Genomic DNA, 25,033 nt, shown 5'->3' with positions numbered 1-25,033 from the left:
CTATTGTGTGCTCTGTGCACCATTGTACTGTCTAATTTCCCAGACTCAGAAACCATTGTGGGAAATGCAATTGTGTTGTAGAGTGCTTGCTTTTTGTTGTTGTTGTTTTGTGCTATTTTTTTATTATTTTTTTTTGTTGTTGTTGTTGTTTTGAGCAGCCTTGAAATGGGTCTGCTTCCAGACACACACCCATACAGACATTTCATATTTTTTTTCTTTTTCTTTTTTTTTTCTTTTTTTTTGGTGACATGAATGTAAACTGTGTTTGCATTTACTTTATTACTCAAGACTCAGAAGTCAGTAACTAAAATATTTTTGTTAGATCAAACTGAAGACTGATTGAAATTTATTTTTACTGAAACTACTATACTCTATAATTCTCACTCATCATTGAGAAAGCAGATCCAAAATGCCAACCGTACAACTAAACATTTGTAAATGTAACAGTGTACAGTGCACCCCACATCAACACACACAACAACATGTGATTACTGCATGCACCAGACACTTTCAACACACTCAGTAAGGAATGTGACATTTGATAGATGAAATAATAGATTAATGGTCTCCCATGGGAAAATTGGAATAATGTTTCAGTTTAGTGCAATTGGTTTTTCAGATGTTTTGCAACACCTACTGTTATATTCAAAAAACAGTGAGTATGGAACATGAACTATAATAAAAGTTGTCATTAAGTGCTTTCATGCGTAGACATAGGACAGAGCTATCCATGTCAGCTGGCCTGGCCCGTCACCTTTACTTCTTGCATTGTTTACATTTTAAACATTATTACTGTTACTAATATTATTATCATTATAATAATTATTATTAAAGGACAGATGCAATTTATATAATACACAATTAAACAATGAGGGCGGCACACTGGTGCAGTGTTTTGCAGTGTCACCTCACAGTAAGAGGGTTCTGGGTTTGAGTCTGGGTCTGGGTCCTTCTGTGTGGAGTTTGCATCTTCCCTCTGTTCTTCAGATACTCTGGTTTCCTCCCACAGTCACAGCTATACATTAATTGGCTACTCTGCATTGCCCCTTGGTAAGTGTGTGAGCATGTCTGATTGACTGTCTTTGTGTGTCAGCCCTGTGATTGACTGGCGACCAGCCCAGGGTGAACCCTGCCTCTCACCCATAGTCAGCTGGGATAGGCTCCAGCCACCCTGTGAGCATGATGGATAAAGCAGTATAGAAAATAGAAATTTAAGCAATAATTTTCCTTCCATTTTTTTTCTTAATAAACAACCCTCCCACCCATCCCCTCACAAATTAAATAAAGGTGTACTAGATAAATACATAATATTAAGATTGTTTTAAAGCAAATACAAATATTGTAGTTACATAATATTGCTGTCTTCAGGGGGAGTGTTAAAATAGGCTGTTAAACAAAAGTAGAACATATAAGCAAAGTCCATAAGAATATTTTTTTCAGTGATAAGATCAACTGTCAACATTACGGTAGAGTTTGTGTGTCTACCAAAAGTGAACACTAGCGATATGCAGATCAGCGCTGGACATGGACATTTCATTGCACCCCTGTGATTAGCTATTGGTTATATTGCCCTTTAAATTATGATAGTGTTCTATAAAGATTCACTTTAATGATTGGAGGGGCTACTTTCAGAAGTTTTAAACATGTCCATGAGTGCAGTAACATTGGCAAATTTAAGCAGCAAAACTAAAGTTACAGTTAATAAATTAATTATATCACTAGTTGTTAAAAACTTGACAGGGCAGAGGAGCTCAGGATTTATCAGGAGGACAGCTGATTTACTATTTCACTGTGTGAACCTGGACTGGCATCAAGCAGATAACTGCGATTCATGGATCACTAGTGGGTATGATCAAGGACTTTAAGTTGTATATGTGCAAGGTTTTCACATAATATCAACCAGTATATCCTCTCAGCAACACTGCAGAACTCATCTGCAAGTTCTGTCCTCAATTTAACTTGTTAAGATAATTTTGTTTTAAGGAGATGCTGCATGTGCAGCCAACGCCGTAAGATTATCATGCATTTGTCACAATGTAATTTAGGAGTTTGCATGTGAAAAAGGAGGGAATTGGACTTGAGCAAATGTTTTTACTTGAAAGCTACAAAAAAAAAAACCCAACAAATTCATAGAGATCTCTAATAAATGTAATTTACTCTCTATCCCATCTAAAGAAAGCAAAGCCTATGAAAGAGGAAGGAGCATTTCATCAATTGCTAACATTTTTACATAACTGTTTCATCGTGATTAAAAAGGAAGAAAGGTTTGGCCAAGCAACAGTTTGAAGCAGCCATATTCAATGTTTCACAAAACAGTATGGCTCATCGCTTCTTGGCCTTTTGGCTAAGATCAAGTGTAATATCTGTTCTTATCAGTTTAATATGTCCTCTATAAGGAGACAACATATTAAATTGATTTTTAGCACCAACAACTGATAAAGGGGCTTGCTCTGTTCACTGCAATCACACTCACCAATATTAGAAGCCAAAATCACATCAGCAATACAGTATGTTGTTTTGAATTAAAATAGTCACATTTTACTACATATATAAGTTGTATTTTTTTATTTTTTGTATTTTATTTTTGTGAATTACTGAACTCAGAACATTTTTCATTTTCAAAGCAAATAAATTTTAGAACTAAATCTCTCACCAGTGATTGTGAAACACATTCAACACATAAGAAACATCTAGCTCTAAATGTGTAAATTGCAAAAAACTAGATATGCTGAATGAAGGGCCAAACACTTCTCAAGAAATACTCACAGTTTAATCATTTTGGCAGACTGCTATATATTCATAGAGTTGAATATGGCAGAGATGACAGAAAAGTACAGTTTGGCAGAAGCAGGTCCTAACATCATTACAGAGACCTTCCAAATCTATAATTCTGTCTCTATGGTTTATAAAGAGGGTCCTGTAAGCATGGCAGCCACTCCAAATGTCACACACACACACACACAGTCTTGTTTCCATCACTTTTAGGAACATTACATAGACTTATATTAATTTCCTGGAGACTTAACCACCTCCTAACCATAACAATAAACATTACTTGCCTAATCCTAACCCTGACCTTAACCAAACCCTAACCTCAACCTGACCTTAAAGCGAGTCTTTACCCTAATATTTAATTTGCCTTGTGTTTTATCCCCATTAGTAAGGCAGGTTCTCACAATGTGTAAACTGTAAACACATTTTTGTCCCCACAACTACCAGCTACAGGAATACACACACACTCATACACAGACACACACACACACACATATATTACTGACCTTTCTGAAATTCTTCTGGAAATATGACCCAAAAACTGAAACTCAATTAAATTCTAAAATACCATGTTAATGAACTCTTTTCAGGTACAATCTAAAATAAAAACAAAAAATCGTCAAAAGTAAACACCTGCTTGACAGTCATATTTCAGCCATAGTGTCACTTTGAGGTTACAATACCGGAAAAAAACACTTGAACAAAGTCATAAACAATCTTTTGGTTTTTTTAACTGAAGAAAAGCAGCCTTTTATGTGATAGTATTGTGAATGATTGCTGATTTTCTATACAGACATATAGCCTATGTATTTTTCTACGAATGACCTGTCTCACCATTCTGTGTTAACAAATCAAATATACTGCAGCAAATTCATTATAAAGATCCACATCTCCACACCAAATTTCTACCCCTGGTTTTTATTAACAGAATGGACATTCTGATTTGTTAACCACATTCAACTGAACTTTCCTAATAGTGAGTTTCAGTTCATTGTTTACCTGACTGGCCCCCAACATTACTGCTTTGATTCATTTTCCCATGCAGCAGTTTTCAGTGAAATAGAACTAAAAACTCAGTGTACACTGACTGCTTTGCTCCAAAAGGTACAGACACAGCTAGTGACAAGCTTGTGAACATATTAGACCATTTAGGAGCTGGATGCTAAATGGTCTACTTTTATTATTATTATTTTTTAATGTACACAATCTGAGAATCTGCCATAGGACGTAATAGATTCAAACTGTATTTTGAGTTTAACCTTATTCCTTATCCCACACCTAAACTCAACCCTAATTTGGGCCACAGCCCGCACTCTGCTTTTTACAAGAATGGAGGTACACTCCCACACACATGAACAAATCCACACAGACAATTATAGCTGTCCTGATGTTTTTAATCAACAGTGGGGCCCCACCCTGGCAGATAAGCGGATGGTTACGTGTCTGCAAAGAGCAGTGGGGAAGGCAGAGTCACCTCGGCAGATGGCCCTATCAGTGTATTGTAAACCAGCGGCCACTGCAGCCGTGTTTGGCTTAACGGCCTATAAGTAATTCATTGTGTTCACTGAGAAGGAGCATCTGTCGAGCCCTCAGCTCAGGAGATGTACACGTGCACGCACGCGTGCGTGCGTACACACACACACAGTTATGCATAGATGCATAGATAAACATACTTACATGAGCATTTGGTCACATGTTCAAATACAGGTACACACACACATATACACACTCACTCATTCACACACACACACACACACACACAGGGCTTTCAAGCTCATTTGTAGTGGACAGTGCAGGTGGCTGGAGGAAAAGGAGAGGCCTTTGTTCCATGTGACCTGCTCTGATCAGATAACCACCACTGATCTTAGTTAATACTCACTAAGAACTCGTTTACCTGCTAACGCCAAGGCAGGTCTGAAAACACCAGAGAGGGATAGAGGGAAAGAGAGAAAATGTGTGTGTGTGTGTGTGTGTGTGTGTGTGTGTGTGTGTGTGTGAGAGAGAGAGAGAGAGAGGGAGAGAGAGAGAGCAGCCACACAGGTGCAGTTCAACAGGAGGTCCAAAACTCACAACTAAAGAGTTCAAATACTGGATTTACATTTTACCCTAATGGATTAGTCACTTTACACTGCCTGTCATTTATGGATTTTATTGAATAAACTCTTGTACAATCACACCTTTCCTTCTTATTATGTCTTCTCAGTCTGTAAACAATTTTACGCCTCAACAGCAAATGTTATTACAATAATAACACACAGAGGCTATTTGTTTCTACACAAACATTAACTTGTGCATTGCATTTATTTATTCATAAGCATGACTGTCATCTTCAAAGGAGTGTTCTGGTGATGTGATAGTAATTTAACAAATTGCTTTTAATTAATTAATGGAGACCCAAGACTTCCACTTGTGGTTTTGAGTAGGAAATACAAGGTAATAAAGCTAGAGACTTTTAAATTATGCCATTAAAGTCACAGATTAATGATACAAAGCAAAGCAAAGGGAACCACTTGATATCTGTCAGATAAATCTGGTGGTATTTTATACTGTCCTTAGTGTCGCCAAATCCCATGAAAACCAAAACCAACAATGAATTAATCATATTAACAAACAGTGTCTGCTTAGTGAAAGCCTGATTATCCTGTCTGCCACAGAGCTTCATTGTTGTCCAGACACTATTAAAAACACATTAATGAGCCACGCTATGGTACTGGGTGACATGTTCCTCCATTACCATGAACACTCACACTGTATTTACTTTGATTCATTCCCACTTACGCTGTCCTGCTGTCATAAATACTCACCAGAAGTCCAAATGTGGATCAATCTACATATGAAAATAGTTGCCAACATGTGCATTATTTACCTTATTGGCTGTTGAAGTAATTTTTTGCTAAAAACCATATTATCCAGTTGTTTTAGAAGGTTTTTTAACCTTTCTTAAAAACACACAATATATTTTGACAATATTATGTTAAAGATAAATCTTTAGGAAGAACAGAGGTTGTGGCCATAGACATTATAGGTAAGTGCTGAGAAATGGATTAATAAGGTGATTTGCAAAAAGCAGGACTTAGCAGGAAAAAGCCATAGCTTATTAACAATGAGTGAAGTCATTACACATTTTGGTACATATCTTCAGGCTGTATGTGGAAATATATCAACCAAAGTTTTTGAACCTGACCCACAGGTTGCCTGAAAAAGCTAGGGTCTTTACTCAGTCAGTGCATTAAATTTGATAAGGGTTGATTAAAATGGGAGTAGCTTATTACAGCAAGCTTCAAAATAAATAAATAAATCAAAAATCAAAAATCACCTGTAGCACAATCACTTTGCGACAAAAATTTGCCTTAAGGAAACCAGAAATATGTAACTCTATACTGTATATATATATGTTAAATCAACATCTATATATTCACAAGCCTTCATTCAGATGCTACCAAAAAGACCAAGACATTCTTTTGACAGTGCTTATCACATGTTTCAAATAGCAATCACTGTCTTACTTGAAGAAGTAGTGAGTGCACAAAATTTTCAGTTTTGCCAAATGCTTAATCAAACGTCACTAAACCATTTGTCGAAACACTTAAAACCAAAACAATGATATGTGATTTTTTTCAGAATTTTTACACCAATATTTTAACTATTGTAAGCGTATTAGGTTTAGAAACAAAAATACCTTTTGGGAATGTGATCACCTAAATCACCAAAATCAATTATATCTCCCAAAAAACACACTCAGTAAGCAGTCTGTCTCTGAAGATACAGAGGAAAAGGTCAAGTCCTACATGTCAACCCTGTGGCAACTCATGCATGTGCATGGTGTAGCTTCAAGTGCATTTTTTAAATGAAATAAGATTTGATTTTTATTGAAATTACTGAAATGCTGTGCGCATTGCAATGATGAAACATGTGTATGACTGGTTTCATTCCTTTAAACAGAATTAAACAAGATAAGACAAAACCTGCTAGTTGATGCCTGTAGTTTTCCTTTTGCCCTCAAAATTAGTCTTGTATTTTCCTTGCTTAGGACAATATAACAAAGAAGTCCTAACTCTTTAAAGGTCCAGTTTATGGGATTTAGTGGCATCTAGTGTTGTGTGTGCAGATTGCAACCAACTGAACACTCCTCGTCCCACCTTTCACTTCACTTCACTGCTTCACTGTTGAAGTTTTAATCTCATTACGTTGAGCTACATTCATCAACTTCCTTCCTCACTCTCTCACTCTCTCAACCAAATGAAATGCACCGTTACCTTGAATAAATGTATAAGTTTCTCTGGAATTAAACGTTGGAAACATTTGAAATTATATAAATACATGGCTCAGCAAAATATATAACAAAGTCTCGTTTTTAGACATTTTAATGCAGAAATGTTACATGTTATGTCTTAAACTTATCACAAGAAAAGCACTAGTGTATGTTGTAAATAATAAAAAGAATGTTGGCAGGGTGTTGCTATCGTTCATGCAGGCTTATTTGGTCACTTGAATAGAACAAAGCCATCATTACCGTTATTAAGATAAGATAAGATACCCCTTTATAAGTCCTGCAGTGGGGAAATTCACTCTTTGTATTATTAACCACCTGTGTTTAAATTGACTAAGGTCCGGACCAAATTCTGATGTCAACTTCTCCAAATTATATGGTTATGGAAAGTATGAACTGCAATTTTGCTAATGTTGACCTTTTCTAAATTGTGTGGTTCTGGCCAGCACAAACTTTGATTCTGCTAACTGATCTGTGATGTAACTGCAATTATAACCTGATTAATGTTGTGGGATTGTGGACAGTATTGGGTTTTTTCCTTCCCACTTTTTATCTCTTCTCCCTCTTCGCTCTGGTAATCTTAGCAATCTGATAGATTATGTGGACCAGGTGGCCTGGGAGGTGATGGGCGATAAGGTCTGGACCGAGGTGTGTTACCTCAGCAGAGGTGAGAGGCAGCAAAGATGTGCAGATGGAGAGACATGAAATGTGGGGCAAGTATCAAAGACAACAGCAGCGGAAACAAGAAAAAAAGGACAATACTCTCTACTCCTAAGGATGATTAAAAGTCCTTTTCCCGGACTCCTTCTATCTGCTGCTTGAGTAGTCATCAGTGATGACTGTTTCCCACTAAGTGTGGCTCAGTTTCCTCCCCCTGCAGTGGATAGGTCGTGAGCGCTGCCACTGGTCGAAGGGAGATCTACCTACATGGGAAGGCAGCTGTTGTGATGTCATAGTCGTGTCCAAAGATTCCTCTAAGGCTCAAAGTCCATGCAGGGACAAGAGACTGGTAGATACATTTCTCTTTGTCTTTGGACAGCCAAGTGAGACAAAGAGATACATGTGGAGATACAGAAAGATCACATATGAGCTAACGTCCTGTGTTTTATGCATTTGCAGTATAGGCACTTATTAGTTAACTCCTCCTCTCTCAAGGGTTAAGTTCCAGCCCTCATATGATCCCCTGTCCCTTTTCCCTAGTCTGGCAAGTTTTAGTGTTTTTTATGAAATGAAAGTAAAGTTAAGGTAATTAATAGAAATAAAGTGATTATATAAATGATTATATGAAATTTGGTGCCAAAGCCTACTGAATATTGCTTCCATGATGTTGCACTTTGCTGCTATAAGAACCTTTTGGCAACCTGCTGTTTGTCAGTCATGAATTTGAGTTTTAAAACATCACATTTCACTGCACTTAAAGCAGTCGGGTACAGGAGCTGCTGCCATATGATGGAATAGGGAAGGAGGACAGATGCAGGATGGGATATCATATAGGCTTCTGTAACATGTACAACCACACTTGCTTTTCAAAGTTAATGATACAACATGACAGAGTTACTTTTACAAATACCATTTCCAAATACTGCCAACAACTGATGGACACGTTCTTAAAACATGGCTGTTTCCTTCAGCCAGCACTCTGCCAAAGAAATAATAACAGAAAAGTGGCCATCACTCTGCTTTTCAGCTCACACTCTCAAATGGCAGAAATTACAGGCCTGCTTCGGCTCTAGCTGTTGAGACTCGGCTGTAATGTGTACAGCCGCTCAGTCCCCCACCAAGGCCATTCGGTTCTGACTCAAAATCCAAATGTGAGAGGGTAGTGAGGCAAGTTAGGTGACCTCTTTTTAAGCTCTTCCTTTGAGCTTTGAGGTGTCTTTTTTCTTTGGGGAAAATGGCAAAGTGATTGTGCCCCTGACTTCTCATCTGGTGCTGCTAACCTCAGTGAGGGGAATGTTTAACCCTGTGGAAAGAATTGGCCATGTCCCGTTAATATGATCATGAACCACTGAATGCTGATTATTGTTCATTGTTCAAAACCAATTAACTGTTACACAGTGTATGTGTGTGTGTAACAGTTATTATACACATACAAATTCACTCATTAACTGCACAGAATTATAACTGTAACTGTAACATGGCAATTTTTTTATTGTTTGCAATGAACAAGAGAAAGGAACAGATAATTGAAATGTTTCACTTTACATAAGTATATGCACACACTTGCAGAAACATGTAACACCCCCCCTTCCACACACACATACTCACATACTGGCTAGCAAATGTACTGGCTGTTGCATTTTCACTATCCTTCTTTTTCCCCTGGTAACTCACATCTAAAATTATGCCTCACTTGAAGAAAATTGAAATTGAAAATGTGGAACATTTAGCAGGAGGGTTCCCATATAACCAATTACACACAGAACAAGAACCAGAATAGAGCTTCCTGATGCTGAAGAGTTATCTTCAGCTAAAATAAATAACAGAAGGTTGGAAAAAAAAAAACGCATATGATTAATTGAAAGCCATTTTCTATGTGAAAATTAATTAAGCTTCACCACAAATAAAACAAAGATGCATGCATTGTTCAAAGGAATTTCTTGTGACTTTTAAGAGCTGATGTCTTGATGTCTTCATCAGATTATTCACACTACCTACCACAAACACAGTGTAATAGCAAAGTGTGTGTGGGTTGGTGTGTGTGTGTGTGTGTGTGTGTTCGTGTGTATATTTAACCTATGAACCTTTCTTGTGCATGTCTAAATGAGTTGTGATTTGTGTGGGTGGACTCACTGAAAAGAAAAAAACAACAACAAATTTCCATAAAATTTCTGAGTAACAGCAACTGTCTCTTATTCATGCTGTTGTCACGCTTGGCCTGTGCCTCCTCACTTCATACACTGTCAGAGGGTAAATACATTCTGAGTGGTTTCAAAGGTCTGCGCAGGGAACATACATTTAAAAAGCTGCTGTCTCAGATTTATGGTTGGATGTCAGTTAATGTCTTTTATTACATGCAGTTGTTTTTTTTGTTTTTTTTTCACAAACAGGCCTGCCCCTTCGGTCAACAGACCAGAGACTGTTTACGAGATGTATTGTGTATCAGAGTGTACTTTAATTTAATTGATTGTATCTTATTCAGAAGTGTATAGGCACATTGTGTTGTCAATTTTCTATGTAAAAGTGGGTTTGTACAAAGTGATTCTCATATTGCAAAGCCTGATTATTTGACGTGTGCTGTCTGCTCTTATTGTTCAGGTTTCTGGATGTATTTCGCAGATTGAATGCTGATTGCAGAGCTTGTGTATTTAATATTAATATGTTTGTGCTATTATTCTACAATAATATAGCACAAATATTTTTACCCACCACATCTACATTCTTGTGAAATGTGATGTGACAACAATTCTGATTCTTTTAGATTAGATTTGAAACAACTTCTCACAGTGCTGGTAAGAACAATGGATAGTAATGGAGTATTTTATATTGCAGTACTAATACTTTTACTTAAACCAAGAATTTATATCTGTTTAGAAAGTATGAAACATTTCAATAAAGGGCCTGAAATGCTCAATGTGTACCACTATGGGGGTCTTAATAAAAACAAAACAAAAGACATATGGAGCATGGAACCACTGCTGTTGTTGTCATCACCGTTATATGACCACCACTGACCACCTATTTGATGTGATTCAGGCAGAAATGTTCACAGACGAGGTAATGTTTCAGTGTTTTACATTGTATTAAGTTACATTCACCCCCTTCTGTCCTCACTCTCTGACTTTTTCTGTTGTAGCAAGAGGCAGCTAATTGAAACACACAGTTACCGTGATTAAGTTTCAGATTTCTCTGGTTTCGAACACAGTCGGAGACACGTGGGATAGTAAGTACACAACTCAACAAAATATGTAAAAAAGGTCTGTTTTTAGACATTTTAATGGAGAAATATCTTTAAAAAATGAATTTTGAAGGCTTTTTTGTTGGGAAGAATACCTTCAGCCTTTGACTGGTGAGAAATACCAACATCAGAGGGTCCAGCTTTGGGGATCCCTTACCCTTTGGGCCCATGAACTTGTATGCTGCATGCCTGTTCATTAATCTGTGCATGCAATAGACTGAGAAAAGTGTAGCTACATCTTTCTGTCACCCATCTCTGTCTCAGTCCACCTCTCTCACAGTCCAACAGCTCACATTTTCCAGAGCTGAGGAGACTGTGGCAAACCGGCCTGCCATAATGCATTTGTGATCACTGTAATTTCTCAGAAAACAAGCTGAAATCATCCACTGTCACGAAAGACACGAAAAGTTCATGCTGCATAAGGATCGTAAAGTTACAGTGTTAAAACGTCCTGTTGTGCTCTGAAATTAGGCTGGATCGAAAAGTTAAAAGCTTTTGTTAAATGCCAAACACAACTGTCTGAGCAAAAAAGATAGGAGGAAAATGCTAAAACAATGCACTACTATTTAGTCCCCATGCTTTGAATAACCTTTTCTAAGTGCCTTTTATATAGGAGTTTTATCAAGTCAATGAATTTGCTGTATATTTTCCATTCAGTTGTCCTTTAATGCAAATGCTCTTTTAGACATTTCTGTTTGTTATAATGGTGATAATAATGGCAATTCTACACTTTGCTCTCTGTTCAACTACATTATTATCTGTTCCAAAACAGGGTCTCAGGGAGCTGTACTCTTTCTTGATATATCTTTTTTTTTTTTTTTTTTTTTTTAAACTTACATGAAAGTTAAGAGAAAGTTACTACTTGCACCCGTTCCATTTGTTTACTATCCCTTATGTTCACTGGCTGCTGAAAAGAGAACAATTTGATGTTTTCAAGTAACTCCAGAGGGTGGGGTGATAGTGCCAAAAGCATGCAGTTAAGAGCAAAATTTCTGTTCTGTTTCACCTGCAGAGAGAGATGTGAACAAGAGCAGGAAGAATAGACATCGTCCACTGTGGAAGGTAAAACGCAGAGAAGGATGAAAAAAATAATCTTAAATAAGCACTGCGTTTTCTGTCAGACTTTTTTTCTGGCTAAAAAGTATATAAAAAACACTCAGATGTAGACTCTCCATCTCTACTCTACTTCATGGGCTGATGCTAAAAGCTGAGGCGAGGGTCCTGTGTAGTGAGCCGTTTATTAGAAAAGAATGGAGAAGAACAGCAGAACAACCAGAGGATAGTACATATTTTCTATTTTGAATTACTCCAGTATGGCTTATTGTTGTTGCACACAAACACCAGTAACGTGCACACACGCACAGGCACAGTTTTGGGGTGCGGGCTCAACACACCAACGCAGGCACCTCTCAGACACATGCACACACATCCATATCTTGAAGCACAGGTTTAATCAGGCATAGTTGAAAAGGAAAATGCCATTAGATTTTAAAGTGGATAATTTCACATCCTTCCCTCCATTCATTTCTTCATTTTTCTTTTCAAACCGGCCTTTTATGCCCACTAGATGTGCTTTTATGGAAAATTACAACATTTAGACCAGACTCTTTGGTCAGGGATAATTGCACAAAGAACCATTAGCAGTCTTCCAAGACCAATGTACTACGAGCATTTTTCTTTTTCTTTTTATAATGCTATTCTCAATCCGTAATAACATGCCTCATAAGAAAGAGGATAATTATAATTTAATTATCTGTCATTATGGGGAGCAAAAAGCAGGTCACCTTGGGTTCACTTATGCTACATGCTGTTATAAACAAATCAATTAAATGAAATACCGGTAGGCTAAACAAACAAGACAGTTACACTGTAGGCGCAGTGGCCAAAGGTCTACTGTTTCTCCCTGCCAATTTAGCTGAAGCGATTATAATCATGTTCAAAGTTTGCAGGAGCACTTGTGCTCCTCACCTGCAAACCCACCCACTGATCAGCAAATTGGTACTTCACTGAAATCAGCAGGTGTATGTTGGACTCATGTGAGACCACTGTAAGAGTTACCTCAAAATGCAGTCCACTAAAATTACCTACTTAAAATTGAATTCAATTGCACTGGGATGCTCAGAAATATATTTATAGCATATAAATTCCAGTCATATTTGAGCTACTACAGTGTATATAATAGAATACACGCTTTAGAAAAGCATAGGTTAGAAAACATGTCAATGATAAAACAATGTTAGAACAAATGTTGAAGTCCTCTTCTACAAATTCCAGATGTAATATTTCGGAAATGGTATATTCCTCCCAATGTATTCTGAATAATCAAAATACATACAGTCATTTATCTCCATATCCATAAGTGTTGGGTAAAGTGTATTTTAATGTACTGTATGTCAGCCCTGTTACTTACATGCTGGCTCAATCTTGACAAATGATGCACATTTACTGTGTGTAATTCGGGCTGCTTTTTCTCCTAAAGGTGTCACAAATCCATGTGATAATCCATCCATCCATATCTATACGTCTTATCTGTCAGGGTCGCAGGGGGCTGGAGCCTATCCCAGCTGAGAGAGGGTTCACCCTGGACTGGTCGCCAGTCAATCACGGGGCTGACACTGCAAGACAGACAACCACACACTCACATCTGGGGACTATGTAGAATAGCCAATTAACCTGATGTGCATGTTTTTGGGATCGTGGGAGGAAGCCGGAGTACCCGGAGCAAACCCACACAGAGAACATGGAGAACATGCAAACTCCACACAGAAGGGCCTAGAAAGGGGTTCGAAAGCAGAACCCTCTTGCTGTGAGGCGACAGGGCTAACCACTGCCCCCATTTGATAATGTGATAGCTGTCATAGGTTGCAATACCAATTTCTACCTGTGGAGGATGTAGCGGCGCTATTTAAAACACCTCTTAGCCACACTTTTCCGCACTGCTATCTTCCTCTTCTTCTCCGCCTTCTTCTTCTGCGGTTCCTCCACTGTTACTCATAACAAACATAGCGGCTCTATGACACTTAAAGCTTCAGGCAGTCGGATATTTGGAGAAATGTCATAGTAACTTTTGCTCTTTGTGAAAAAAAAATAAGCTTGACGTTTCCCATTAGCTTCAGGTACAAGCTAGCTGTCGGTAACTAACTGTAAACTGTCGAGCTCGTCAGCCAACTTAACTACTCTTGCTAACGCAGCCATCTGAACCTCGACGACGTATAAAGCTTCCCAGTATCAAGCTGGTTTGCTTTTAAAATCAACGAGTGAGTAACAGCTTACCGTTCTAAATGTGTAGGGCTTTAAGTTGTTTAACGGTAACTGCTTCTTTCTTTGTCTGAGATTTTGAGAGACTAGAGACTTCTTCTACTCAGCATCAAACAGGGCAGGATAGTGTGATGATATACATGTATATTTTTTTCTTGTGTTCTTTTACCTGCATAGGGTGCTCCATGAAAGGTCACTGTACCTTCTAATCTCCGAAATCAGCTCTGTAATGTCATTTGAGGCTCTGTCTGAAAATAACTCTGATGTTGTCACTGAGGTTATTACAGTTTGGATTACCAGAACACTTTTAAATACACTGGTATTTTCCAGGCGGAGGTGTTTAAATTAATTGAAAACTGATGTAGGATCCATTATTATTTTGCTTTAGTTTGACCCATACCAGGGACTAAATGTTTAGACTATCCCTTACCTCTGACAAGTCCCCATCTCTATGGAAGTGTAATGGTATCAGGAACACATTTGAAGAATATTGCAGCATTCACTGGCTTGCATGCACAAGGATTTGGTTATTTCATACATATAATCTGGTGTTATGAGCTTTATTTACAAATTATATGTTAAATTAATAAAAGACTTCTGTCTCTGTCTGACCAGAAACCAAGAAACACAAAAATTTTAAGTGACACCAAAGAAAAAAAAAAAAAAAGCATCTCTTCACATTTGGGCAATACCAAATATTTTGTGTCAAATTATTTCATGTTAGGGCAGCACAGTGGCATGGTGGTTAGCACTGTTGCCTCACAGCAAGAGGGTTCCAGTTTTGAATCCCGGTCTGGGCCCTTCTGTGTGGAGTTTGCATGTTCTCCCTGTGCCTGCGTGGGTTTGCTCCGGGTACTCCGGGTTCCTCCCATAATACCAAAAACATGCACATCAGGTTAATTGGCTACTCTAAATTGCCCCTAGGTGTGAGTGTGTGGTTGTCTGTCTTTGTGTGTTGGCCCTGTGATTGACTGGAGACCAGCCCAGGGTGTATCCCGCCTCTTGCCTGTAGTCAGCTGGGATAGGCTCCATCCCAGGCTGTGATGCTGACGGATAAGCAGGATAGAAAATGGATGGATGTATCTAAATATTTGATTTTACATAAAAGGCACATAATATTGAAGCTGTTACAATTTGATGTAACTTGTTGTAGTTTTTGTCAAAGAGTCTTTTCTGTGTCGTACTACAATTAGCCATTAGTCATGTGGGGGCATCTGAGCTTGGCTCCGCTAGGACTTCAAGTGCTGTAAAGGAAACCCTAAAATTCACCGTGGACATTAATGTGTTAATAGTAAAAACTCTTTGATTACTTGAAACATGCACATTAGGGTAATTGGCTGCTCTATATTGCCCCTAGGTGTGTGTGTGTGTGTGTGGTTGTCTGTCTTTGTGTGTCAGCCCTGTGCGACTAGTCCAGGGTGTACCTCGCCTATTGCCCGTAGTTAGCTGGGATAGGCTCCAGCCCCCCCACGACCCTTACTTTAAAGACAAATGCTCATCTTTTTTCCCCCCCTCTCCCTTTCCATATTAAACACAGGTGACAGGACTGTACTTGTGATGTAGTCGTTCCATCGTGCCAGCTGCCTGTCTGCCTTCTGAGGGGGGGGTTGAGATTGTTCTCACAGTGATGGATGAAGACACCCCAACCCTGAAGCCCAGACGGATCCAGAATCAAAACGTGGTTCATCGCCTTGAGAGGCGTAGGATCTGTTCAGGCCGACCTGGTGCTCACTGGTACAGGGTACGTTGCTTCCACCAGAACCTTTTTCCCAACTTCACTGTGGTCAATGTGGAGAAGCCTCCATGCTTCCTTAGGAAGTTTTCACCAGATGGACGCTGCTTCATCGCTTTCTCTTCTGACCAGACTTCTCTAGAGGTAAGAATACAGAAACCTAAAAACCTAATGTCTCATTTATTAGCAATAGACACCTTAAACACCTAGTTTAATTAATTTTTACCCACACTAAAATAACCTTGGTCCATCTAACTGCTCAATTCACTTGAGACATAGAGATGAGGAAATCCCAATGTTCCTCCTACAGATATATGAATACCAAGGCTGCCAGGCGGCTCAAGACCTGCTGAGAGGCCAAGAGGGAGAAACTCTTCTAACAGCCAATGATCAGCGTTCCCTCAACATCCGAGGCCGCCTGTTTGAGCGCTTCTTCTCTTTGCTCCACGTCACTAATGTGGCCTCAAACGGAGAACACCTTAACCGGGAGTGCAGCCTGTTCACCGACGATTGTCGTTATGTCATTGTTGGGTCAGCTGTGTACGTCCCTGAGGAGCCGCCGCCTTATTTCTTTGAGGTAACGACACTATCAAACTTATTAAGAGTTGACCAGCAAACTGAAAAAAACGGACACTCGCATTCATATTTCTTCTCCCACCAGGTGTATCGGAACAATGAATCTGTGACTCCCAACCCCCGATCCCCTCTAGAAGACTACTCCCTCCACATTATCGACCTCCACACTGGCAGGCTCTGTGACACCAGGTCCTTCAAGTGTGACAAGATCATTCTGTCCCATAACCAGGGCCTGTACCTCTACAGGAACATCCTGGCTGTGCTGTCAGTCCAGCAGCAGACTATACATGTGTTTCAGGTGAGCAGGTTCACCATTTTTAAAATGTAAATCTGCACTAAATCACTCTGTGATTTAAGACTTCAGTGCATATTGCATTGCTGGTGACACACAGGTTAGTATTATGATAGGAGGTGTTTTCCCCTCAGCTCTGACAGACAAACACCAAAGCTGTTGACTGATTGATAGCAGTGCAGCGCTGCCCTGTATAATTCAGTTTGGACTTTGGACTCTGTTTTTTCAATCCTTTTCCTAGATAACTCCAGAGGGGACGTTTCTAGATGTAAGGACTATTGGGCGGTTCTGTTACGAGGACGACCTCCTGACTCTGTCAGCAGTTTACACTGAGGCTCAGGCTGAGAGTCAGCCGGGTTTCCCTCGCCTCTACACTGACAAAACCATCAACTCCCTCAAGCACAGGCTGCTGGTCTACCTCTGGAGGAGGGCTGAGCAGGATGGCAGCGCCACCGCCAAGAGGAGGTATACCACCATACTCTTATATGCTCACTTTTATTGTTTTCTTACTTATCTATTTGTCGTTCCCCCTCGCCAAGTCACATGGTGTATTGATCGTATTCAGTGTTGCCCACAAGTTTACATTTCATTACAGTCGAAGCCAGAACTGTGTTTTTAAGATTTCATTTAGTAGTTTGAATTTCTTGTGTCTAACAACTGTGTGTGTGTCTGCGTAATATGCAGGGAGCTGGACAGCCCTGTCAGTGCTGCAGCAACATTGCAAAAGGACCTTTTATGTCAGTTAGGTTATGAAAGTTTTGAAATTTATGACTGAATTTATCCGCAATTCAGTTTAATCAGGGATAAAGGAGGTCTCTGTTTTTTCTACGGTGTCAAAGCCTTTTTGATGCAAAGGTTCCAGAGACTATAACACATTCTTGTTCCTAGTGCATCTCAGTAACCTTGAAGGTTATTCAATTTAGTTCACATGTGCACGTCCAGCAGTTGAAAATCCTAAAGCTGTTCACTTTATAAAAACATAAACCAGGAGGACAGCATCTTCATATTGGAGAGGTTAGGAAAAGGTTAGAGGTTAGAAAAGCAGTGAAATGTGGTATTCAGAATTGACTTGCACAGTTATCATTTTCAAAATTGTTAAATAATATTCTGTTTTTCTATTACTAATCAAGTGGGTAATTGCTTCAGCTTTTATGTAATTGCATTTAATTGGATTTTAGAAAACAAGACAAGGATAAAACCTGCAGCAGCGGAAGACTGGAGCAACAGGCACCTCTAGAAGAGTTCACCAATATAACTGAGAACAAAACTGCCACAAATACAGTTAAAAGCAAATGAGGGTGAGCAAGCTGGGCCAAAAAATATTATCACCATCTCTTTAATCACAAACACAATTTAGAATGTGATCTTTTTTCTCAGTTTTGAAATCCCCTAAAGACAGACTTAAATAAACTATAAATTTCTCCTTTTGCACAATTAAAACACGATAGTTGTTCTTTTTATGCACAGGCCTCCTCTGCAATGTTGGGTAGGTTAGGTATAATTCATGTGGAATTGTCTATAATACATCACCCAAGAAAGAGCCATGTAAATAATGCAATAATGACTGTAGTGAGGATCTGTTAGTCCCTAAAAGCAAATAATTTTAAGCAGTAAAGCGATCAAAGAATTTTTACTATTAACACATTAATGTCCACGGTGAATTTTAGGGTTTCCTTTACAGCACTTAAAGTCCTAGCGGAGCCAAGCTCAGATGCCCCCACATGACTAATGGCTAATTGTAGTACGATACAGAAAAGACTTTTTGACAAAAACTACAATAAGTTACATCAAATTGTAACAGCTTCAATATTATGTGCCTTTTATGTAAAATCAAATATTTAGATACATCCATCCATTTTCTATCCTGCTTATCCGTCAGCATCACAGCCTGGGATGGAGCCTATCCCAGCTGACTACAGGCAAGAGGCGGGATACACCCTGAGCTGGTCTCCAGTCAATCACAGGGCTGACACACAAAGACAGACAACCACACACTCACCTAGGGGCAATGTAGAGTAGCCAATTAACCTGATGTGCATGTTTTTGGTATTGTGGGAGGAAGCCGGAGTACCCGGAGCAAACCCACAGATGCACAGGGAGAACATGCAAACTCCACACAGAAGGGCCCAGACCGGGATTCCATCCTGAAACCCTCTTGCTGTGAGGTTACAGTGCTGACCACTGCACCACTGTGCTGCCCAAAATATTTAGATGTTGTTTATTTATTAGCCACATATCTTGACAGTATCCACAGCAAATTTGGTGTTTCCACCTCTAAGAAAATAACTCTCTGGAGCTTTTCCTTAACATTCAAAGCATAGTTGTTGCCATTAATTGGATAATTTGTCTCAAGGATATCTTAAAAAGAATACATTCACATTTAAAAAAGTTAAAAGCATCCTGAGAATGTAATACAGGACCAACCAAAGCTGTAACGTCATCACTCAGTTACAGACAGACTTTCAAGTTTACATGGCTGCTCTTGCTTTGCAGAGATCCAGCCACATTTTTTACAGTTTTACAGTTTGGCACAAAAACCAGTTCATCAAGTATGACTTTCGTCTTGCACTGATGTTAGATCTAGTGATCTCTTTATTTGAGCCAGCTCTTGGTTTGGTCATCAGGTTCTTCCAGTTTTTTGATCAGCTGAGGAGGCTGAGGATGTGGAAGATGCAGCTGTTGGATGAGCATCACCTCTTCATTAAGTACACCAGCGAAGACGTGGTCACGCTCAGAGTCACTGACCCCTCACAGGTACACAGACACACACACATACACACACACACACACCCACACCTGAATTCCTCCCTGTGTTCTTTGTCACTTTTCCCTGCCTCTCTCGTCTCTTTTGTTGTTTGAGCTGCATGACAAGGATTCCTCTTTCAGGTCTCCAAGGACACATTTCTCCTACAGAGTCTGTTCAGTCCTGTCATTTGATCACGGTGCCAACAAGTAGATCTAATTAACCTGTATGTTGTTTACATGAGGTTTCAGCTCTCTGACTGTTTGCTGATTAGTTATTTTTGTCTCGCCCATTAAGATTATGTAAACAATCTCGTATTCATTGTAGACGCATAGAAGCAAAAGCCTGGAATGTTTCACTACATTAATTATGTCTCGCCTGGACTGATTGTGTTGGGGTTTGATACCTATGAGAAAAAAAATGCTACAAGATCTTTAGTCTGTGTTTCCTTTCTCTAAACCATCACTACCTCCCTCTCTTTTTTTTCCCACAGCCGTCGTTCTTCGTTGTGTACAACATGGTATCTACAGAGGTGCTCGCCGTCTTTGAGAACACCTCCGACCAGCTGCTGGAGCTGTTTGAGAATTTCTGCGACCTTTTTAGAAACGCAACGCTGCACAGCCAGGCCGTCCAGTTCCCCTGCTCCGCTTCATCCAACAACTACGCACGGCAGGTCCAGAGAAGGTAATGAGGAATAAAAATGTCCTGTTATTGAATTGAAGTACCAAAGAGTTTTCTGCCAAAATTGCATATATTTCATTTTAGACATAATCATGCTAGTGAGCTGGTGAGTCTTTTCTAAATGAAACGAAGAACTGCTCCTGATGTTGTGCAGCCAAATGTCAGGGAGGATTTGAAGACGGTGGTAAGGAAGGGAACCAGATCAACAGCAATCGCCTGGAGGAGGGGAAGGAGTTTTAGGACTTAATCTGGATATAAAAGAGAGATATTAAGGCAGTCGACGTGGCTGGAGGAGCTGTGATTGAATTTGGTGGTTTGACTCGCTAGCATAGGTGAAAAAAAATCTGTGGAAGGTGAAGAGGGAGGACGAGGCAGACGAGGGGGATTCAGGAAGGAGGAGAAGATAAAGGATAGTTTGGGTGAGGGAAAGAGCTTATAATAGGATTTTAGAGTGGTGAAAATTGATGTCTTGAAGAAGGAGAGGGAAACTTGAAAGCTGGTGACCACATTCAGCACAGCAGATTTGTACAACTTAACAACTGGCTAACATAAGCCCAGATCACAGGCAGAATTGTCAAGTATGTTTGGGCTCCTTTTATTTGTTTGTTTGTTTATTTTCCATGGGTTGCAGTTTGGGTTTGTTTGGCAATGTTTTAAAACAAGCACTAATAATAATAATAATAATAATAACATTTTCCTGAAATGAAGTGAAGAATGAATGGAGTATTGTTTTATTACTGTTTATTGCTGCCTTGTTAAAGCAAGATTTCAAAGGATTTATTCTTTATTTATAGATGATAAAAATATTAATGTAATGCATTCTACACAGACTACATGTAATCAGATTACATCAGGCTTTGTAAGTAATCCAACAGTCACATATTCTGTCAATGTAAATTGTAATCTGGATAATGTTTTCCAAGTTGTCAGCATCACCCTAAAATACAAGCGTAACCACCAAATCCAGACTCACTTTTTGAGCCTGTTTGTGACCGAAACAGACTATACTAATATTGGCCTTGTTTTTAAAGCTGCGGCTGCTTATTTGTCTCATGAGAGTTGGCAACATTGTTCACAGAGTTTAAGACAGCCACAAACCGCACATGGAGATGGGTGGGCCTGCAAGAACAGAGCTCTTAGTCAGTTGTTTGCCAGTAAACCTCAGTGAGGGAGAAACAAAACCAGTCTCCTTGGCCATCTACATGAGAAAAATGAAGAGGAGTCTTCAGGAAATTTTTTGCAAGTTGTGAGAATATCTGGGAAGACACTGACAGCACAAACACTTGATCCGTCATGTAAATTAAATGATTTCTGCATCAGGAAGTCCCATTAAGTGGATGGACTCTTTTGTTTTTTTAAAGAAACACTTCTTTTATCAATTTTTGCCTTTTCTAATATAATACTTCAAAATAGCATGAAAATACATTGATAGGAACATGGTTACGATTGATGGAGAGTTGAAAGGTTTGGAAAGGAAAGAGAGAATGAATTGAGTGATTGAGTGTTGGTAGTCAACATGACTTGGGACTCTAATTTAAACAGTTGGAACTGCTTTGCTCAGATTAAACACAAAGGCTTTTTCAACCTAGTTTAAACATTTATTGCGTATTTAAGCTGTCATTCTCCAACGCAAAGCAACTATAATGTAAACAAGGCCCTTCGCTGCTTTCTGAACTCGAGGATCACGGCAGCACTTCTGTGGGAAGGTGTGGAGTTTTAGGTTTAGTCCACAGCACCAATAGACTAATGAAGATTCCTGTTGTCTCCTGTTGTCTCCCCGTCTGTCTGCCTCAGATTCAAAGACACCATAGTGAACGCCAAATACGGCGGGCACACGGAGGCGGTGCGTCGGCTGCTGGGTCAGCTGCCGATCAGCGCCCAGTCCTACAGCAGCAGCCCTTACCTCGACCTCTCCCTCTTTAGTTACGATGACAAGTGGGTGTCGGTGATGGAGAGACCCAAGACCTGCGGAGACCACCCCATCAGGTAAGGCTCTATCAGAGTGAAGGTACATCTTAGCAAAAGATGTAATAGAATCACATTATCAATAGCAGTTTATGTCTTATGTTACTATAAAACAATACATCTATAAGACTCATTTTCCTTGATTTGCTGCAGAGGTCATTTTGGACCTTGAAGGTGAGGTCACTTGTCACTGAATAGGCTGAAATGATTAGTAATTTGATCAAATAGACAGTTGACTGGAAATCAGTCTGCAGTTGATAATCCATTAGTGTTTTAAGTCATTTGTCAAGTTCTTTTACTCTTTTCTTTTTGTACACTTGTAAATTATTTTGGATTTGGACTGTTAGTGTTTGATGTGTCACATTATGTCTACAAACAGTTCAAGGAGACTGTTGATGCTGTACATCAACAACCAAAAATGTTGGTTTTGATGACCCGTGAATGAGACTCAGCAATGAACTGTCTTCCGCTGTTGTGCTTGTACAAAATGTGGATCATTTGTGTTGATTTGCCTCAAACAACCATAATACCTTAGTGTATATTAGCGTGTCTGTGTTTGTGTTCAGTTCAGCCTGGGAAATACGGGAGTTCCATCAGAGGCCGGTTATTTCCAGCATCTTCTTTTTCCCCCCGTTCTTTTCATACATACTTTCCCTCCAGTCAGCAGTCAACGAGAAAGTCAAGAGGTTAATTACAGTCTACATGCCTACATTACACCTCGGCTCACTGCCGCAGAAAATAGAGTGCCGATAAAAACATTTTTTAATACCAAATGTTCAAGAAGCTCTGCACTCTCCTCTCACTGGTGAACAGCTCTGGAATAGGGCAGAATCCAATTGTTGATTCCTCTAGAAGTTCCAGCTCTGCCAGTCCATCTCCTCGGCTCTGTCCTTGTCCCTCACATACATTATATTTTGCATTGACTGAATGAAAACTACCCTTCATGTTTGGTGTGTACACAAGGGAATTATTTTCACAAAATATCACGACTTTTTAGAAACGTGTCAGACTTGAACAGATTTTTCTGATTTAAAAAAAAAAATCAGATAACTGAAACTCTGACATAATGTATTGAATTAGAATTTTTTTTCTTGCCTCTGTAGATAATGTAAGTAGTGTCTTGTAAATCCATGTTGCTTTGCCACCTTTGGGTGTATGCAATAGTCTTAGTTCACTTGTGTAACCGCAAACAGTTGAGATGTGCAGTTTTTAGCAGCATTTATCACTCAGATCTTGTATGGAGGGATCAAATAGCAACATGGATCTTATTCATAGGGGCAGAGGTCTTCTGAAACCGATGGACTGGACTAGATGAATAATTTAATGGTTCTACTTTCTCTATATCCTTCCCTCACCCACTAGGTTTTACGCACGGGACTCGGGCCTGCTGAAGTTTAAGATCCAGGCGGGCCTGCTGGGACGGCCAGTAAATCATGCAGTGCGACGCCTGGTCGCCTTCACTTTCCACCCGTTCGAACCCTTTGCAATCTCTGTTCAGCGGACCAATGCAGAGTATGTGGTCAACTTTCACATGAGGCATGTCTGTGCCTGAGGAGCTTGTGTATGTGTGCAACAAAAAAACTCACACTCAAATCAAATTGCAGGACCATTGGGCTTCTGTTAGCAGTTACTGGTGACAATATAACAAACATGTCTTCCATCAGGAGGCACAAAACTGTTTGCTCTGTTAGTCAGCCTCTTCTACGGAGAAATCAGCAGTCCTCTCCCTGCATTCGCCTCCTGATGGAGACCACTGTTTCTCTCCCCTTTCTCCCTCCATCATACAGTGGTCACTCCACATCTGCCCCTCCCCCCCCTCCACCAGAAGGCAGCAATTCTCCTTTTGCCTTTCGCCTCCTCTCCCCCTTCCTCCGCAGAACAAAGAGGAACCTGTATGGAGGAGAGGCTGGAATAAGTGTAAATGGGGATGTAGAAAGAGTGATTGATGTGCGACGGAGGTGGGAGCCACAGGTAGCTGGAGCTGTTAGAAGGAACCAGAGGTGTTTTCTTTTCTTACACTGCACTCAGAGCTGCACATTCAGTTGATTTATGGCCAGCAGTCCAACAAACTTTCTTTTTTTCTCACATGGATGGGGAAATTTTTAATATTATATTGTTTTTACACTTTTTTTTACATATTACTGCTTGTATATATTTTATGCGAATAAAATTGTCTAAGTTTTGCTCTGTGTTTCATTTTTACAGGAAGTAGAGATTTGCAGAGGGATAGGAAGCTTTTTTGGATTACGTCAGCTGTATACAGTAGCTATGGTTCAGTGTTATTATAACTTGTCTTATCTACCAGAGGACTTAATAGTGGACAGGGAACGGCTTGCTGTGGTAAGATACCTCAGGTAGAATTGTTACTGTTTCTGCCTCCCACCTCTAAATATTCACCTGTATATTCTCCTACACGTTTGAGAAAACATTTCTTCATATACTGTGTGCTTGTGTATGAGAGAGCTTAGGCATGAGCCTTGCATGGGCGTTTTTTTTTTTAATGCAAATAGGAGTTCAAAATTATTGGTGTAGCAAAACAATTGCAAACATTGTTTGATCTGGATGAAACCAGGTTTTGTCAGGCAGCAAATTCAAATATGTGTACAGACAGTGAATAGTACTCTCACTGCAGGTCTGAATGCCATGGAGCCTTATAATGAACCTGTAATGATGTTAGCACAAGTTTGTACCACATACGGAGTGCAGGCAAGATACAGTGCAAGTGTCATCCTATTTAATTTGACTGCCGAGCCCTGCAGTCTGTTCTCTTGCAGTGTATAGGATTATAACGTCTCTACTTTATGTCAGGTCCATCTGTTCGGTAGGCGAAAGCCCTGGACATCTGT

General features: G+C 39.6%; 1 protein-coding gene and 1 pseudogene across 1 annotated transcript; both read left to right on the top strand.

Annotated features, from left to right (window-relative positions):
• Nucleotides 1–2,324: 2,324 nt before the first annotated feature.
• LOC124062650 lies at nucleotides 2,325–2,490 on the top strand (annotated as a pseudogene).
• An 11,388-nt stretch (nucleotides 2,491–13,878) lies between these two features.
• On the top strand, nucleotides 13,879–24,370 carry det1 (DET1 partner of COP1 E3 ubiquitin ligase). Its single transcript, XM_046394852.1, has 9 exons — nucleotides 13,879–14,197; nucleotides 15,736–16,074; nucleotides 16,241–16,507; nucleotides 16,592–16,804; nucleotides 17,040–17,263; nucleotides 19,423–19,552; nucleotides 20,035–20,225; nucleotides 22,017–22,208; nucleotides 23,550–24,370. Exons 2-9 carry the CDS (start codon nucleotides 15,826–15,828, stop codon nucleotides 23,737–23,739), a joined length of 1,656 nt encoding a protein of 551 aa, XP_046250808.1. The 5' UTR covers nucleotides 13,879–14,197; nucleotides 15,736–15,825; the 3' UTR covers nucleotides 23,740–24,370.
• The last annotated feature ends 663 nt before the right edge of the window (nucleotides 24,371–25,033 follow it).

This window comes from Scatophagus argus, chromosome 7 (assembly GCF_020382885.2).
Source record: "Scatophagus argus isolate fScaArg1 chromosome 7, fScaArg1.pri, whole genome shotgun sequence".
Taxonomy (NCBI): domain Eukaryota; kingdom Metazoa; phylum Chordata; class Actinopteri; family Scatophagidae; genus Scatophagus; species Scatophagus argus.
The sequence above is the reverse complement of the archived record's forward strand: the minus strand, read 5'-3'. Positions and strand labels throughout refer to the sequence as shown.

What these genes read in the sequence shown, in the direction of transcription:
- det1 (XM_046394852.1), top strand. Translation starts at nt 15,826, where the DNA reads ATGGATGAAGACACCCCAACCCTGAAGCCCAGACGGATCCAGAATCAA. An exon ending in CGCCGCCTTATTTCTTTGAG is followed by an intron (nt 16,508 to 16,591) that starts GTAACGACACTA and finishes TTCTCCCACCAG; the next exon opens with GTGTATCGGAACAATGAATC. An exon ending in GCACGGCAGGTCCAGAGAAG is followed by an intron (nt 20,226 to 22,016) that starts GTAATGAGGAAT and finishes TGTCTGCCTCAG; the next exon opens with ATTCAAAGACACCATAGTGA.